Source organism: Vulpes lagopus, chromosome 23 (assembly GCF_018345385.1).
Source record: "Vulpes lagopus strain Blue_001 chromosome 23, ASM1834538v1, whole genome shotgun sequence".
Classification (NCBI taxonomy): Eukaryota; Metazoa; Chordata; class Mammalia; order Carnivora; family Canidae; genus Vulpes; species Vulpes lagopus.
In genome coordinates this window covers 47,988,004-48,006,739 of record NC_054846.1, presented here as the reverse complement: position 1 = coordinate 48,006,739, position 18,736 = coordinate 47,988,004, and the positions used below count along the sequence as shown (strand labels likewise).

Sequence of the window (18,736 nt, the reverse complement as noted above, 5' to 3'; positions counted from 1 at the left end):
TTTCTCCAGGCTGTCCCTGGAAAGAACCAGTTTGCCTTGATTTTAGTGGTACTAGAAAGGTCCCTTCCAGACCTGGGGACCTGGGGTAGGGATGCTACTGGAGCCGACTGCTGGGGCCACAGAGTGGGCAAAGCCCCCCTTCTCTCTCTGCAGTGGAGGCCTTTTCCACATGCTAATTTTACTCGGAGGATTTTGCTTTTATTTATTTTTTTTATTATTTCCTATTTGTCTCTTCCAGATGTTTTCAGGGCAGTTTTTTTGTGTTGTAAACTAATTCCATTCATGTTTTAAAAATTTATGAAAGCGCTAATAAAAATGTCAAAGTGGTAAAAATGTTAGCTTTTCCTCTGCTTTGATTAAATTTTGCAAACTGTTTTTGAATATTAAAAAGCAATAATTTTTTTTATTCTCTCTCCTCGCTTTCCCTTTTCTCTCTGGTGCGTGTGTGCTCTCCTGCCCTCTCCCTCTCCCCCCTCTGGTGCATTCCTCCCTTCCCAGGAGCGATGTAGGAGGCATACTGCACAGCCAGCGTTCTGCAAGCCTGTTTGCACACCAGGACCTTGGTGCTGTGCATCTCTATTAAATAACGGAGACAAATTAATCTTAGAGACACCAAACAAATTGTCACTCCTCCTCCTTCTCTTCCATTACGTTCCAGTGGACTGGGAAGGGCTGGCTAAGTGATTGGGGGGAGCAGCCTGGGGGAGGGTGTACTGCCTGAAAGAAAGGTGGGAGGCACTAGCTCCTATTACTCTTACTCATTTTGCTTCTTCTCTTTAGTATCCCCTTTGGCTTTATTTATTATTTATCCTTTTTTTTTGGAAAACGAATGAAGAAACTCATCGGTTCTGCTTAAACTTTCAATGCAGAAGGCTCTGATTGGTCTTATGGCTGGTTGTCTAGGTGACTGGAGATCCAGGCCATTCAGGGCAGAAGGCTGAGCAAGGGGAAGGGGCGGGGCTACTTTTATGGGCTCCAGTGAAGGCTTCTGGCAGAGAACCAGTTGGGGTAACTGGGGCAGCTTATACTACTGTCTTCTTTCTCCTTTCCAGAGATGGTGGGGATCTAGTCCTGTCACCTGTGAAGGTAGTAACAGCGGGAAGGTTAGGGTTAGAGCTAAGCTGGCACCATCTTACTCAGTCTTGGGTCTGGCTTGGCAGGAGCTAATGAGTCCAAAACACTGTGTCATTCTTGACTCTGAGTTACTTGAAATGGTTGGTTAGAAAAAATCGTATTCTTTTTCTTTGTCTTTGCCATTCCAGGAAATCATCGAGTTCCCCATCCTGAAGCTAAATGGCCGGACCATGGAGATTGAGTCTACCTTTCACATGTATGTCCAGCCTGTAGTCCATCCACAGCTTACTCCCTTCTGTACAGAGGTAAGGGCCCTGGAGCTGGGCAGCACGGGCTGCTGGGACAGGAGCCTTTGGGTCACTGGTGCACCATACATGCCACTTTGGGACAGCTTTAGTCCTCCTAGTGGTTACAGCAGGTGTGCACTGGACCCAGCAGTTAGCCTTTTACAAAGTCTGTCACTCCGCTTGCACCACTGTGGTCACTGGGGACCCAAGGAGAAATAGCACAATCTGTCCCAGCTTTCCCAGTGTTTTCCCTTCCTTATAGTCCCTGCCCCTCCTGGTGACCAGGCACTTGGAGTGGTGCACCACTGCAGGGTGGTGGTTCTGGGAGTCAGCTTCTTTTCAGTTCCATTTCCCTTGGGGCCTCCTGATGAGAGGTGAAGATTGCAGCTTCTTGGAAGGACAGGTTATGTCGGGCTCTCTTAGCTTCTGGTGAGGTTTTCCTGTCCTTGAGCAAAGCGGCCCTGTGTGAAGCATTGATTGAGTTTGTAGGAAGCACAGCTCCATCGTTGAAGAAAGAGAGGGCAGGCCAAGTGGGGTATGAGGCTGAAACGTCCTTATCCTTATCCTGTGCAGGTGTTGTACTTGGCCAGCCAGCAGGTTAGTATTGGCCCCATTTTACAGATTGTGAAATTGGGCTGAGATCTTGATGCTTGCTAGGGGGCTCAGAAGAGCTAATGGAAGCAAGGAGGTGCCCCTGAAGAGGTCTTACTCTTGCGACCCTCTGTAACTGCCTTCCCCCATGACCTATCATGTTAGGTACTCTGGTAGCCACAGGCTGTGGTGGAATCATAGACCAAGTATGTGTGGTAATAGAAGTCATGGGAAAACATGAGTGTTTCTGGAATTTTTTTAAGAATTTGGGGCTAGAGTACATTTGAGACTTCGTGCTGTCATTTAGAGATCTTTCTGCATATGAGTGAAACATGAGAGAGAAGTTCTTGAATGATCCCAAAAAGATTGTCTTGGCGTGGGGAATGCCTGCCTGCCACTGGTGGGAGGGCCCCGTGGGTTCTGAGGCTGCCTTAAGCTCAGATACGAAGTTTCAGGGGTCACTCCTGAGCTTGATGCCAGTGTTTGCCACCCAACCCACACAGGCCTTTAGGTGCAGGAATCCATCTGCCCAGGTGTGTAGTCTCTCACCTCCTTCATTGTTCCCACTAATGTTGAGATTCCTGCTCCCTCTGGGATCTACCCTTTTTCCCCCTTGCCCCTGGACATCACCTGTACCACCAGGGGGCGCTGATCTGCTCTTTTTGCCCCTTGTGGGAAAAAAATCACCACTTTAATGGTGAAAATCGCCTTGTGGAAAGGGAAGACTTTCCTAACTTAAGCCAGCCAGTTACCTGAGCTTCCACTGGACTGAAAATGGAGTATCCTCTTGTGCTTCTCTTCCTCTTTGTGAGCGGATTCCCCTCCTGGGGGCTCCAGCTGCAGCTAAGCTGCGTTTGGGAAAGGTTGCTAGTAGCTATTTAGGGATGGAACTCAGCCCCGGGCAGGGGTGATGCTTGAGAGTATTGGGGAAAAGGGATCTTTTTGAGGTCAGGGCTGCTGTTGCTGTTGCTCTGGGAGAGGGGAGGAGAGATTGTGAGACTGTGATGAGAGCTATATTTCTTTTTTCTGGAAAGTTTCACTCCAGGAACACATACATAATTTGGAGGGCAGGCGGCATGGTGGGGTTGGGACTGTTGTCCTGAAGCCTTATCTGAAAGTGAAGATGTAACTGTGGCACCTAGGGTGCCGTTTCACCTCAGGCTTCCAGAGCCCCCAACTCTCCCTGCCTTTTTGTCCAGCCTCACATCTCCCTGCTTCATGCCCCGTCACTTCCCTCACCTAAGGTTGCCCCCTCCCAGTCTGCCTGTGCACATGATACTCTTGCCTAGATGCTGCTCCCACTCTCCTCCCCCCACCCCTGCTTGTCCTCTAGGACTTGCTCAGGGTCACCTTCTCTGAGGAGCTTTCCCTGAACCCCTGGCTGGTCCCACCACCCAAAGCACTGATCAGATGCATTATACTGTATTTATTTACATGTCTCCTCACTAGACTGTGAGTTCCTTGAGGGCAGAAACTAGATCTTATCCATCTCTGGCCCATCATTAGGGCCTGGTGTCAAGTAAATGCTTAAGACGTGTTCCTTAAATGAATGAGTATTGTCAAAGAGTATCCAACAATACCTTGTTGCCCACTGCCCTACCCCTGCCCCCCCCCCCCCAAGTAACTGTCCTGCTGACACGTTCTTTTGAGTAAGTGAACTCTTCTCAGATCATCTAAATATTATCCTGTCTCCATATCAGATGGAGTTGTAATGTCAAGAGAGGCATGGACACAGGATGGGGGCCTGTGGCCCCCACAGTGGTGGGACCTTGTCCAGTGTGGCAGTAGCTGCCTTTGGGGTAGAGATAGAGATCATCATAGTCAGAGAGAATCTTTCCCTGGTGCAAGGAACAACCCAAAACCTCTGGGTTGTGCCTAAGCAGCTCCTCTAGTAGAATTTTCTGTTGTGCACAAGCAGTTCTTAAGAACCCTGGCCTGTGTGCGTGTGTATGCATGCACGCACGTGCACCTCTGTGCACACACAGGACACCTGAGTACCTATATAAGCACATGATTGTGTGGGGAGAGACAGGCTCAGTTCTGGGCAGCAAGAAGAGGGATTCTGTGTCTGCAGCCCACATACAGACACTCTTACCGCTCTGTGTAATGGACATGTTGTTAGCCTTCTTGAGATCTCTCTTAGTTCCAGTTGACAGTCTGCCTGGAGACTCGTTTCTGACAGAGACGGGATGGGATAAGTTTCATCCCTTCCAAGCCCTTTCCCTACCACCTCTAGAGTCTACTCCAACCCGTCAGATCTCTGCCTGTAGCAGCTGGGCTGCTGCACAGTCCCTGACCATGTGTAGTCTTTTTTTGTTGTTGTTGTCACTGTCTTGAAAAAAACTAGGAAAAAAAATTTACCAATTTTGCTAAATGCCAGTAAAAGGCTTTGTCTTGCACCTGTACTTATAAAGGGTGAGATTTATTGGTCTCTTTGTCTGAGGAGAAAGAGTGGGTCTGATTATCAGATTGCACACCAGAGACAAGTGCTTATGTAATCAACAAACTGTCTTGGTGTCAGAATACGATTGTGTTGGAGATAAACTGTGAAAGGAGAAAGCGCTGGATGCTGACATGCTATTGGCATTGAGTGTCCTGGGCTGCTTCCTGTAGTTGCTAGTGTTTATGATGAAGCCAGCTCGTCCCTGGACAAAGCCCTTGTGTGGGCAGGGGATCTTAGTAACCAGTCATGTTATCAGTCCGGGTCAAAAGCCTCTCGCCTTGTGGTTTCCGAGTCTGGAGAAGCGGGAGTTAATCTGTAATCCCTTGGTGAAAGGAGCCACAGAGCACACATTAATTCTTCCTCTCACCTCTCCAGCTTTAAGTGGTTAAGGTCTTTGAGCTCTGTTTAGCCTGTGAGCCCTGGTTCTCAGCTTAATAATACTTGGCTTTGCTCTAGTACCTTTCATTGTGAGGATGTGAAAGCTTTTTACAAATATATATTAACCCAAGTGGGATTGGGTTTAAACTGCAGCATGAAGGATTTAAGTTATGCCTAAGGTAGAACTTTCCAGTATTTATTTTTTTTAATTGGCTCTCTCTTTCATGGCTTCTTGTGTAAGTCTTAGAGACATCTTATAAGTTGTCAGTACCAGGTAAAAGGACTCATTCTTTTTTTTTCTTTTTTAAAGATTTTTTTTTTTTAATTTATTCATGAGAGACACACACACAGAGAGGCAGAGATATAGGCAGAGGGAGAAGCAGGCTCCATGCAGGGAGCCCAACATGGGACTCGATCCCCGGTCTCTAGGATCACACCCTGGGCAGAAGGCGGCGCTAAACTGCTGAGCCACCGGGGCTGCCCCAAGGACTCATTTCTTAAGTTCACACTCTATTCATCTAGTGCCTTGGAAGAGCCAGCAAGATGTAGTGCATCCTCTGGAAGGATTCATATGGGGAAGTAAGGCCTCCCCCTGGAAGAGTGCCTCTAGCTGAACCAATAGTTCAAGCCCCTGTGTCTCTGGCGATTGACTTCAAGCCCTCTAGGAGCTCAGCTGTAAGCCATGTCTTGCTGAACCACAGGTGGTCTAGAAAGCATGGAGAGAGAGAGAGAGCTCAGGCTTGGAGAGGCTCCTCCAGGCTGGTAATTCTAGGACTGCTGACCAGTGGACAGGAGTGTGAGAAAGCCCCAGGCCCCTGGAGCCCTACCACCTACCACCTGGGTGGAAGAAGCAGGCCTCGTCTGTAGTGAGACTGTGCAGAGCAGAGCTCTAGTTTTCCTTTTTAGGGCAGTGACTTTCTTTCCCCACATTAGTGATTTTTCTGGGGCCCAGAACAGGTGCTTGTGGGATACACAGATGCTGACCTAAGGCCCATCTCCAAGGAGGGGTGTCTCTTGGCAAGGGTGCCATTGGTTTCTTCTGTGAGTGAGCCTTTCTGGAAGCCCTTCAGTGTTCAGCTCATCCGAGTGACCCTTGCTTGGTGTAGGAGTCGAGAAGTGGTAGACCTAAACTTGCCCCACAAGACTCAGACTAGATGTGAGACTGTCACACAGACCCCAGAGCTTTCTACGTAAGAGTGGCTGTAGGTTTTCCAGGATAGTCCTGACCCTAAACCCTAGCTGTAAGCTTGGGGATACGGCTTGGCCCTGGAAGAACTAAGCAGGAGAGGAGGAGGGCCAGGAAAGGCAGGGGTGGGTACAAGGGTGCTAGTCAGTCATCTGGGTGTTCACCTGGAGTCAGCCACAGCCTACTCTGGACTCTAGCCCCTAAGTGCCTGAGACAAAACACAGGCACTGCTGTGCTATGACACTGCCTGCTCAGTGTGGGGCTCTGGAAGGTGTACAGGCTTTGGGTGCTGGCTGGGCTGGGCATAGAGGGGCTGCCAAGAAGAACGCAGATTCCATGAGGCAGGGATTTCATGTTTTTCCTTACGACTGGATCCCTAATTTCTGGAATGGGGCCCAGCACATTGTAGGCTGTCCATGAATAGCTGTTGACTAAATAAAGGAAGTCTTAGCACTCCAAGATTAAAGCCGCTGACTCAGAGCTCTTTCTCACCCCTCATCTGCCAGCCCCACCCCTAGCCCTCAGTGGACCAACTTTTCTTCTCTTTGGCTCAGGCCCTCCCTCTGCTGGGCAGTTCTTTGGTCTCCCAAGCAAAGAAAGGGTGTGGAGGTGCCAGCCGGGTGGGCATGCTGTGGGTTAAAGCCTTGCGAAACAACAGTGTAGTTAATCTTTCTAATTTATTTTCCTTTTAGACCATGGGAAGTCTGTAGGCAGCAGCTGTTACCCAATTAAAATACAGATTAATATAAAAACAGTTTCTGGAATATAAAATAGAGTGGCTGTGTCCTTACACTTCCTTAAAATACCACCTAATAATGACTTGATGAACTACAGAAACCCACCTAGAGGAACTCAGCGTTCTTAAAATGAAAATTTCTTCCCTAAAAGGTGTGTATTACCATTCCATGTAAGTCGCTGTGAGAAAATAACCTTCCCTCTTAGAGCCAGCGGTTCCTGTGAGTTGGGTATTTGATATTCATTAAATGTAATTATAGTTTAATTGGAGTTTAATCCCCCCCCCAACACTTAAAAAAAAAGAAGAAGAAATCTTTTTCTTCTGAGATCTTACTCTCTGTAGCAAGCCTGAGATCTTACTCTGTAGAGATAGCCAGGGGCACATTGGACATAGTGATTTCCAGCTGGGTCCAGGTCTGTGGCTAGGGGCCTCCTGCCTCAGATCCCTGAGGCAGTTTGTCTTTGTCTGTGTTCGAGGGATATTTTCACTTCAAATCAAAACAAAGCAGAGCAAAGTAACAAGCTTGTTTGAACCTAGGCCTGACCTGGGTGGAGCAGCCTGAGTCAGTTGTTCTGTAGACCAGGTTCCTTTATTAGGTCTTTCGTCTGAGTTTCCCCATCAGTTAAAGGATCCTGTTTCTTGCTTGCCTAGTTCGTATTGAGGGCCCAGGTATTCAGGGTAAAGGGTGGATGCTTGTGGGGCTCCCCTGGTTCTTCACTGATGTTAGAGGAGGAAATGCTGGACATTGAGACCCAGAGAAGGGGTGAACTTGAATCCAAATGTGGCTGCCCTAAGTTCTACAGGAACTTCTGTGAAGCTTGGAGGTAAACTTTAGATTCTAATTTGTAGGGATTTATTGAGCCTATTGAATACAAGACACATAACATCTTTTTTTTCCCTACCAAAATGAAGGCTGAAATAGGTATGAAACACACCCTGCAGTCAGCATATAGATGTGTTTCTCCCTCTCGGGGCAGGATATTGTGGGGAAAGTTCACCCTGTATCCTGGGACTTCATTCCCAAGGCTTCTGGCAAGTTCTGAGCTGAAAGCAGTGCAGGCCAGGGCCTTTCGTAGAATGAAAAAGGAAAGGATCCAGTCCGGCTTTGAGACTCTGCACCCTGCTGTTCCACCTATTGGCTGTTTCTCTTTCCTTTCAGCTCACCGGGATTATTCAAGCCATGGTGGATGGTCAGCCAAGCCTGCAGCAAGTGCTGGAGGTAGGTTGAGTGACCTTTAATTCCTGACCTCTGACCCCTTCCTGCTGCCTTTGTCTCCCTCCCCTTCTGAGAATGTAGCCGTGTAATTTGACTATGATTATGGCTTGATTAGAATAACATTTGCTGTCACATCAGTGACATGCTGTTGAGAGTATCGAACCATTGATCTGTCATCTCCAGCTGTTCCCGTCAGGTTTACTGGCAAGATGTCCGAGTGCTCCCCCGAGTTCCACACAGGCCCCCACCCCCTCCTGGCCCCTGGTCCTCTGCTGGGCAGCCCAGGCAGCCTGTGCTGGGTGGGTGGGGAGGAGGGGAGCTGAGCTATGGCACTGTAGAACTAGCCCTGGGGACCGAAGGTGTTTTTGTTTAGCTTTAGTGTTGGCTTCCTGTGGCATGTGAGCACTTCATTAACTCACCCAGAACTCCCCATCGATGGCTTTTGTTTGCTGTCAACTCCTCCAGGAGGTGCGGCTGGGCCCGCCTGCCCCACTGCAGCTTGCCACTGGATGCATTGTGCCTGTCAGGGGTGCAGAGGCTGCACTGGGTAATGATTCCTAATCAGAATAATTATAACAATTGCCCATGTGAAGGAAATCAAATTAAAGGCTTTAGAACCCTTGGCAGAGACCACACTTCTAGGATGTTCTCCTCAGGGAGCTGGAAAAGGTTAAGACGCTGCTTCTTATGCTCCAGCCTGAGGGAATAAGGATGGGCTGGGCTTGGCCTCAGTTTGGCTCCCACCCCTTTTGGCCTGGGGGTTTGCATTGAGGGAGAGGATCCCTCTCTCCCTCCCTCCTCTCTAGGGGGAGGGGAGAAGAGAAAAAAGCCTGTGGATCTCATTAGGTGCTTTATTTATCTTTAAGACTAGTAAACCCAAAGCTCAGTTCCTATCAAAGCACAGGAGAAAGCAGAGTATGGGGGGGATAGCAGGACACATCTGCATTGCTGGTATTCAGCCTAGAGGAGGTTGGGTGGTGGCAGGGGGAGGGAGGAAGGTCTCTTTATATAGCCAAGAGGCCCTGTCCCATGGGAGAGAGAAATACAGACTGAATTTCCTGGGGTTCCCCAGGATGGGGTCAGGTTTAAGCTCACCCAGTGGCAGGTATGCTCCCTAGGTTCTGTGACTGGTCAAATTCTGGATAGGGTTAGTGTTAGGGTACCTGCAATAGGTTGGAAGAAGAGAAGATGAGCTCTGAGGTGTCTCCCAGTCCTACTGACCCTCTTTTTTTGAGGGGAAATTCACTCCTATTATTGAGGGGTCTCCTCCACATTGACTGCTCCCTATAAGACTAGACTCAAGGAGAAAGAGGGGACTCATTGTTTCCTATGGCCCAGGCAGGGCCTAGCCCCTGAGGGAGGCCACATAGCAGGCAACTATTCCCTGGAATGTCTCTGGCCAGGATCCTAAGAGGAAGATGCTTGCTGTAGGTCAGCATTGAAACAGAGCTTTTGAGGTTATGGGATTTTTTTTTTTTTTTCCTCCTCAGTGGTACTGGTTGAGAGGGAGCGATGGTCTTGGGGAGGCTTTCTCCTGCTAACCTCAGGCCAGGCTGGAGCAGGATGCTCCAGGGATTCTGACTCTTTTTTTTTGTTGTTGTTATTTATTTATGATAGTCACAGAGAGAGAGAGAGAGGCAGAGACATAGGCAGAGGGAGAAGCAGGCTCCATGCACCGGGAGCCCGATGTGGGATTCGATCCCGGGTCTCCAGGATCACGCCCTGGGCCAAAGGCAGGCACCGAACCGCTGCGCCACCCAGGGATCCCCCTGGGATTCTGACTCTTATCCATGAAGCTACTGTCTACTATTTCAGTATACTTTGTGGGTGAAGAGGAAAGGTTCCTGGCATCAGCCTGAATAGGGAGTCTGGCGAGGAGACCAGAATGGGCTCTGCTTTGTCCTATTAACCCTGAGTTGGTCATACATCTAAAAAAGCTGAATTCTTGTTCTAACCAAGGGCTTGAGCAGGTGGCCAGCTGGATTTTTGCCTGACTCATTTAGTCCAGGTAGGACCCATGCTAGATGTAGCTGGGAGGGCTAACCCAGCTGGTTGGGGGTTGTCTTGGTGATTCCTCCAACTGTTTATCCATATAAGCAGAGTAGGGAAGGAAAAGGACAGGCTTTATTCCAAATGTAGTATCACTTTCCTGGACAGGCTCATAGTACAAAGTTTTCACTAAATATCTATTGAATGAGTGAATGGCGTAGGTCCTAAGCTTCCAAGGACCTCTGTGAGTATTAAGTGCTTCTCATGGGGAAGGCCAGGTCTTGCTGATCAGGCTCCTGACAGTCCTGTCTTGCTCTCTTTTCCAAGACCACCTTGTAGGACTTGAGGCATTGGGGAGGCCAGTTGGGGCATTTACCTTGGAGATTTAACACCAGTGAGCTGGAGCAAGGTTAGCTGATATAGGAGCTGTAGGTTTGCCTTCTTTTCTTATATTAAGTCTTAGAAAGGATACATGAGTGTGAGTGTGTGCATGTCCTTCAGTGCAAGTGGGCCCTAGTGGCTGGGGAGACAAGCCATTCAGTAGCAGAAGGTCTAGAATTTAGCTTGCTGGGGAGACTCTTGAGCTGAGGGGGATTCTCCTGTGTACACACTATGAAGAGGTTCTGCACAGTCTGGCTCAAGGAGCAGCTCTGACCTCCTGGGAGGTAGGACAGCTGTAAGCTGTAGCCTTGGAACGACCTAGGATCGTTGGCCCTACTCAAAGACTGCTTCGGTGTGGACGAGGCCGTCAGGATCTCTGAGACACCCCAGGGAGCCAGCCTCTACCTGCTAGAAGTGATCTTACGCAGGATTTCAGTGGGCTCTCCATTATGTGCCCGAGTCTTCACAGTCTGGCCCACCTAGTCCCCAACGTCATTTCCTAGCCCGCCTTTCTACACATTGGACATGGGTCACACTACTCCTAACTCATATTTCAGTCAGTCAGCAGGTATCTGTTGAGAAGACACTGCTGGGGTTAGGGATTGTGACAGTCAGTTAAGACAGAAGTTCCTGCCTTCATGGTGCTCATAGTCCAGTGGGGAAGGCAGACAGTAAACACTTAATTGCTTCTTAAATACAAAATGATTGTGCCCGTGCCTGTGTCTCTGCCTATGGTATCCTTTGCTGTGCTCCATCCACCCTGTCAGGCAGACCCAACCACCAAGTCCCTAGATCGGTTGTCTTCTTTGCAAAGCCTTCCTTCCCAATTCCTTTCTCTGTAAAAGGTAGAGCTAGTCGCTTCCTCCTCTTGCTCCTATACATTCTGGTCACTTCTCCATGGCTGCATTTATTATATTGTATTATGATGATCTGACTTTCTCTCCTCCTCAGCCTACTGTCTGTTTTGTGGTAGCCATTTAATACATTATTATGTTTAATTCTCAAAACAACCCCATAAGGTTAGTCATCCTGCCTCATTTTATAGATGAAGGAAACTAAAGTTCAGAGAGGTTAAATGACTTTTAAATGACTTCCCATCAGTGACACAGTCAGGATATAGAAGAGCCAAGGTTAGAACCCAGATGTGTCTGACTTTCAATCCTGCGTTTCTAGCTACTTTGCCATGTAGCCTTTAAAAACTAATCTGTCTGTGTGAGTGGAGTGGTTGTGATCTGCTGTACTCTCACCCCATGCCTGGGATCTTCTGAAAAATAGGCAATGCTTCCTGAATGTTTTATGATAATTCTCTCATTAAATACTGAGTTTAGTATTTGTACTTCCAATGTGAGTGCAAATAATAAGACTGATCAAAGAGATGAAAGGAAAGAAATACTAAAAGTGTGTTTAGGAGCTGTTTTATCTCTTAGTCTAGAAATTGAACTCAGCCTTCAAAAGTTTCCACCGAATTTGAATTTGAATCCTCAACCAGGAGAGGAGAAACATAAAGTCTGGGGCCAGTTTATGAGCTTTCAGCGACTGAAGTGGAATGGGGTTCCAGCCCAGCAAGAGAGCTTTTTCTGCTAGACTCACAGTGAAGATAAACTTCACCATCATTTGGGGGAATAACCAAATTCATAAATTTGGTTAATAAACCTTTGGTGGGAGGGTGAAATGAATAAGTGAATGAATGAACCTGAGGATTGGAGTCCCTTCTTAGGGCCTCCTTCCAGCCTGTTCTCATGGCCAAGGGCATCCTGTGTCTGTGCTAGGCTTTGCTTTTGAGGGCCGACTTACTGGGATATGTCCTTATCCCATCTGGAGCAGGCTGCTCGGCAGTGGGGCAGTGGAGAGGTTCCCTCCCCCGACTCCCTCAGGCTTGTGGATCTTCCTGTAGGGATCATCCTCCTGGTGCTCCCATAGCCCTGAGCCAAGGCTGAGAGCCCAGAACAGAGCCATGGCTGGATAAGATTACAGTTTTCTCCTGCTCTGATTACAAGCAGCTTATCTGTGTTTCACTGTTGTGGCTCTTCACAGACTTGGGAAGAAAAAAAAAAAGGAAAAATCTCATCTGTTCTTGTTGTGTACTTTTCAGAGGGTCGATGAGTGGATGGCGAAAGAAGGCCTCTTAGATCCAAACGTCAAGTCAATTTTTGTCACCTGTGGCGACTGGGACTTGAAAGTCATGTGAGTATAAGAAGGACTACTTTGCTGACAGGGCTTGGAATCAGTGGGACCAGGTCTTGCCTTTTGCAGGCTTACATGTCCATGCCTACAGGGCAGCTGGGTCAGAGAGTCCCTGGATCTTTGGGGCTGCCAAGGTGAGAAGAGGACAGGGAACCCTACCTTCTGCCTCTGGAGCAGGGAGTAGATAAGTCAAGGACCCTACTGGGACTGCTATTGTTGGGGCCTTCTTGCCTTTGCCAGGTCTCACTGCTTAGGACAGCCCTTCTGGTTGTGGGCTACATATTGTTGCCCTGGAAGGGAAGAGTTAAAAGCAGATATTTTTTTTAGTGTTTACTACCCTTAATGCTTTAAAAATAGTAATGCATTTAATAAACCTTGGTACTTTTGTTCCTGTTTTATAGATAAGGGAATTAAAGCACAGAGAGGTTAAGTAACTTGCCCAAGAACACACAGAGCTAGGATTCAAACCCAGGCAACCTGGCTCCAGGGTCCTGTCTTAACCATTACGCCCTGCCTACCTTTTTATCTGGGGAACAAGACCCTGATGATTCAACTGCAAGCCCTATAGTGGGATGAGAGAGGGCTGCTTCTAGGGAGCTTCCCAGTTCCCCAGCCTCCTTGTTTCTCTTTCGTTCCCACTGCTTTTTCTCCTTTGTCTCCGGGTCCTGCCCTGCTTATAGAAGACAGAACTGGTTCCTCTGCTGAGTTGACACTTTTACCTCTTGTCTATCCTCATGGATACCTGGCTTCAGACAGCCCCCAGGGAGCTAAAGTGGGGTGGAGGTGGTGGGGGCACTGTTTGCTAAGGATTGATAGAATCGATATCTCTGTGTTCTTTGTGACCGAAGGCAGCCGCAAGCATTCTGGGTGTGTGTGTGTGTGTGTGTGTGTGTGTGTGTGTGTGTGCTTTTGTGCATAGGTGGGGTATTGTTGGGGGGTGAGGAATAGTATCTCTGAGGTGACATTTTCTACCAAATAGGCATTATCTTCTCACCGAGGTCCTTTTTTATGCCTTTTGGATGCTGGATGTTGAGGTGAAGTTAGGCACTCAGGTGGATGTCAAGCCTGCTCTTGGACACCACCTCCCTAGGTGACAGGAGGAAGAACAAGTCCAGATCACATAAACACACACCTCATTTCCACATCCCTCAGGTCGTGTACACACGTTGACTGCATACCTCTAGGTGTGCGCACACAACTCCCAGAGCTCCAGAGGATCTCTGTGTTCCCAGCTGACACTCATGTGTCAGGGAAATTACAGAGGCTGGACCTGGAAGCAGATATGAATCAGGGGAGGATTCTATGGAGAAGGTGAGGAGGAGGAGGCTGTTGCTCTTATTTATGGCATCTTGGGCAGCTCTGAGTACTTGAATCTTCAGAGAAGGGGTTTAGGTGGAGCTCTGCAGCATATAAGAGAAGCTCTTTGGGGTGGGCAGGGTTCAGGCTGATACCCAGCACCTGGGGCTCATGTAGCCCAGTCCAGAGGCCCAGTTTCTCCAGATAGCCTTCCAGGACTTCCATTCTTCCAAGTGTTTTTCACTCTTTGGTGTTTTTGTATCCCAGATACTCACATTTCAGAATCTTCTGCATTAACTGTGAATGGCATGTCCATATGTGTGTGTATATGAAAACTTCCCTGTGCGTCCACGCGGGGACTATCTGGTCAGGCCTCCTAAGTTTGGATTTGGTTTCTCCATGAGGAGAGGGGGATTTTCAGAGTGCTGTCTTCTTTGGGTCTGGCCCATTCTGGCCTATAGCACCAGTTCACCTCAGTAGGGCTGGGACAGATTTTGTTGACTCTGGAGGCTGCTTTGCATCTTCACAAGAAATGATGTAATCAAGAAAAGGGATTGGGTCAAAACATACAGGAAAAGAAACCCCCGCCCCAATTTTTTTAAAAAAATATTTTATTCATTTATTTTAGAGAACGAGCATGAGTGGGAGGGGCAGAGGGAGAGAGAGAATCTTAAGGGGACTCCACACTGAACGCAGAGCCTGACATGGGGGCTCCATCCCAGAACTCTGAGATCACGACCTAAGCTAAAACCAAGAGTCAGATGCTTAACTGACTGAGCCACCCAGGCACCCCAAAACCAAAATTTAAAGAGCATGTACCAAATTTCATTCAGTCCTCCCAACTATCTTCCCTGGTAGAAGGTGATATCTCCCTTTATAGATAGAAAAAAAACAAAACAAAACAATTTGAAACTGAGGCCCAAATTGGTAGACTCATAGGTACACAGAATTGAATTCTAAGACCACATAGCTTCTAAAAGAGCTGGGTTGGGCAGACTTTGGTAGCCGGTTTGGGTTTGTATTGAAAAGACCAGTGAAGCTCTAAAAAAGAATATGCAGGAAGGAAGCAGGTGGCAGGTGGCAGGGGCTGGGGGGAGGAGAGCTTTGTGACTGCCTTTTAGAAGCAGGAGTCCACATAACTGCTGGGAAGGCTCTTAATTAAATGTGTAACAAAATAAAAACAGCCAGAGAAGAAACCTAAGTAGTGCTTCGTGACAGTGCACAGCTTATCGGTGTTCCTGGAACCTCTCGTCAGATGGCTCTCATCAGAGCCATCACCTTTTTATGCGTCTGGTAAAGGCTGCTGAGGAGCCTGACAAGGGTGGTGTTAAATTGACACCCGCAACTTGTTAGTATGGGGCTTACTTCTTATTTTGACATCCATTTTCAGATTTAACTAAGTCTAAGGGATTCAAATATTTTCATTTCCCACTCTAGTTTCCTGGAGCCATGGCTCCTTCTCGTTGCTGCCCTTCCCCTCTCTCCCAGCACCCACCCCCAACCAGCTTCACATCACTTTTGTTGGAAAGGGCCTGATTAGTGAGCCACTGAGAAATGGGAACTGAAGTGGCAGCAGAAATCCCACTGGCGAAGAGAAATCTGCTCAGGTCCCGACAGAATCATTTTGTGTCCATCTTTTGTCAAAGCCAGATGAGTTGATATTCTGTGGGCTTTGATGCTATAGTCACAGATCCTGCTGAGGTGGGTTTTAATTTAGTGGGCATGGATTTAATTTTCCTTCTCAACTTGTTTAAGAAATGACATGACACTTGTTATGGCTTTGGTGCTTGGTCAGCTTGCCTCCACTACCTGACCTACCCTTTCTTTGCCTTACCTCGTGGTTCTTGAAGCTCTTCATGGCATTTAGTGTTCTTTCTCCATTTTTTCCTCTTCTCTGCCTACCCAGGCAGGGAATGTCTTTGTAGAGGGGTTCCATCTTTGACATGGCAGCAGAGATCTTGCTGGAAGAAAGCAGTCTGGACATGTACTTATTTATACATGAGATTGTATTGTGTCTCCCTCTACTTGTCCTTATCACTAGATTGTGGGCACCGTTATAACCTTGGATAGTGTTTGGCACTTAGTAGTTGTTCAATAAATGTTTGTTGAATAAATGACAGCTAAGTAATGGAGTGGGCTTGTGGTATTTGTACTCAGGAAGAACGTCAGAGGATCAGTGGAAGTTAGATTCAGGGAGAATGGAACAGGAGAGGAAATCTTGGGCCTTCCTGTACCAACCTGAGTGTGAGGGGTTGGAGAACTATGCTGCTAATGCCGGGTGGCTCCTGGATTTTCTCACACCAGCACTGGGTGTTGGGTCCTCCCTTCATGGTGGGTACTGGGTGAGATGGCCCACAGGCCTGGGTCGTGGAGGAGTTTGGTCCTCAGCTGGCTGAAGGCCTTTCTCAGAGATTTGTGCCTTCCAACACTGAGGGCTGGGATTGCTCTGGGGACATTTATATCATAAGAAAAATAGCATGTATCGAGCGCTTATTACATATCGTATCAGGAGCCTGCTGTGCTATTTATTTACACATCATCTCATTTAATTCTGCCACAATACTATGAAATAAATTCTTTTTATAACTTTTTTTTTTTTTTTTTTAAATGATGAGGAAACTGGAGCCCAGGGAGGTAAGTTTGTCAAGGGAACACAACCAGTTTGTGGCAGGGATATGAACCTAGGCATTCTGACTCTAGAACCAGCGTGTTTAACCACTATGCCATCTGACCATCTGCTTCTGCCCTTCATGGCCTATGGCTTTGTGATGATAGGGGGGATGCCCTTCCCGCTTTCCTTTGTTTGCACTGAGTGGCTGACGTTCTCTGACACCCTAGGCTGCTGGTACCCCATGTGGTGTTGGTGGAGGTCTGGACTGTTACATGTATTTTGGTATGGGGGCATGGTTGGCCAGGGGGTGTGGTGAGGGATGATTTGGGGCTGCTGAGAGCCTCCTTGATGAGCTACAAATGAATGAATCCTCAGATCTGTTTTAAGGAAACCACTTCCAGTATCATTTTGGATACCTCTGTCCTATAGTATGTCTGGAAGCAGGTGGGGGACCTCATCATGTCACTAAGCTCATGAAAGCCTTACCCCTTGCCCATAGGTGTGCCAATTGGTCCCAGCTCTGAGCTATATCACTTCTGATTAGCAGCCTGCTGGGGGAAGGGGCTTGAGTAAGAACTCCCTGGCAGTTCTGACTTGTCTCATTTCCCGATACTTTTATCTGTCACTGCAAGTGCTTGGGCTCCCCTCCTGAACTAATTAAGTTTGCATGTGTTTAGACACATTGCCAAATAGGGCTTAGCAAAGCGGAACTGAGCTACATCTCTTTCCGAGTAGGGAAGGAAGGGTAAATGAATGCTCTCCCACAAGGGCCAGGGAGAACTGTGGATGACACGGAGTGGGTGTGTGTACAGATGATAGGCATTTTGCCCTGGCCCTCCTAGGGACGTGGTGAGCTTGCAGAGCAGCCTTCTGATTGGCTGGCAGGGGCAGGTGAGGGCCCAGTCTCCAGCTCTTTTAGTGAATTGGGCATTCTGAGAGGGCCGAGGATGGATAGAGGACAGGCTTTGATGTATGATTGTTATCCCAAGCACAGGCAAAACTGAATGTCAAATTCAGGATATTACAGGGGGAGTTGGTAGGGCTGTGTGCTGTTTGCCGCCAGCCCGAACCACCTACCTAGCCCCTAGGCCTAAAACCACCTGTATGAATAACAGCGTTCAGGGTTCTCAGCGTTCTTCTAAGTCTCTGAGAAGTATGCTGGAAATGTGGACACTGTTTTGCCAGAAGACCCCAGGTTCCCCTGTTCAGTCTTGTGATCGCTATGAGATGGCCTCAGGGGGAGGTGGAGAAAAGGAGTAGTATTGTATAGAATCCCCTGACCTTAGAGGCTCACTATAGTGAGGCAGTAGCTGACAGGATGTTTTCGAGTCAGGCCAATGCCCACCTTTTCCCTAGTGCTGGGTAGCCTGAGATGTTCTGTGGCAGGATGTACTTGGATCCTGTCCAGACAGCAGATATGGGGGCATTACTATGTTGTGGACTCCTCCTCTGAAGTAGGGAGGGTGGGTATTTCCTACACAAAGTAGTTAGGAAAGCGAGCTGCCAGCTATGGTCAATCTTACAGTTTGGAGGCCAATGGGACGGCTTCCTGGACACGAAGAGGCTTTCTCAGTGGGCAAGACTGGCTTCCAGTGCACACTGAGTGTGTGTGGCGGGTGGGGAGGGTGTTCTGGAGGTTGTATAGGAATTCTGGGCCTTCGAGCTGTAGCCTAAACCCAGAGAGAACAAGAACCAGACCTTCTGCCCTCCCTTCAGCTTCCCTAGAGCCCTCTCGTCAGCAGAGGTGCATCGGGTTAGCCCCAAGAAGGCAGCTTGAGTTGATGGGGTCATGTTTCAGCTGCAGCTAATCCAAGTCACTCGATATAAATCTCTCCCTGCTGTCTCTCCCCTCCCTCCCATCCCCAACCCACAGACAGGGAAATGAATCCTGGCCCTCACCCTGAATACATCATGGCAGGCCTGCCTCTAATGAGAGAGGGCCATTCATTGTAGGGTGAAGCTCCCTGCAGAGCCTGGGATGCCATTAATTAAAGAAGAGCCACCTGAAGCCAGTCGTGCGGTGCAGCCTGCCACGCTCAGATGGAGTGGTGGTGGGGTAGCCTCGTTAGCCTGACAGCTCCTTGGGCCGAGAGTTCTTAGGCTCTGAGGAGCGAGGGGTGCCCCGCCTCCCCCTGAGAACTTGCAGGCCTCTGGGGCCAGCCTACTCACAGATGCATGAGACTTCCCTCTGGCACATGTCCTCGTGCCTAGCACTAGTGGTAAAGGGGCTCCTGAGTGTGGGCTTGGTGCGGTTATCCATTTCCTATGGGCAGTCTCTAGGGCAGGAGCAGGTTTCTGTGGAGTCCATGGGAACTCTTAGGCCCCTGCCTGCGCCCCCTTTCCGCTCTTCTCCTTGTGGTCCTG

The 18,736-nt window shown here is 48.5% G+C and overlaps 1 protein-coding gene across 7 annotated transcripts in view; it reads left to right on the top strand.

The window, feature by feature from the left end:
- Positions 1-18,736, top strand: part of ERI3 (ERI1 exoribonuclease family member 3) — a 126,655-nt gene that overhangs the window by 31,949 nt on the left and 75,970 nt on the right. For all 7 annotated transcript variants that reach the window (XM_041738140.1, XM_041738137.1, XM_041738136.1 and 4 more), the window contains 3 exons: positions 1,263-1,379; positions 7,855-7,914; positions 12,374-12,465. In XM_041738140.1, coding sequence (XP_041594074.1) covers positions 1,305-1,379; positions 7,855-7,914; positions 12,374-12,465 — 227 coding nt within the window. In that variant the 5' untranslated portion in view covers positions 1,263-1,304. The remainder of the gene's footprint in view (positions 1-1,262; positions 1,380-7,854; positions 7,915-12,373; positions 12,466-18,736) is intronic.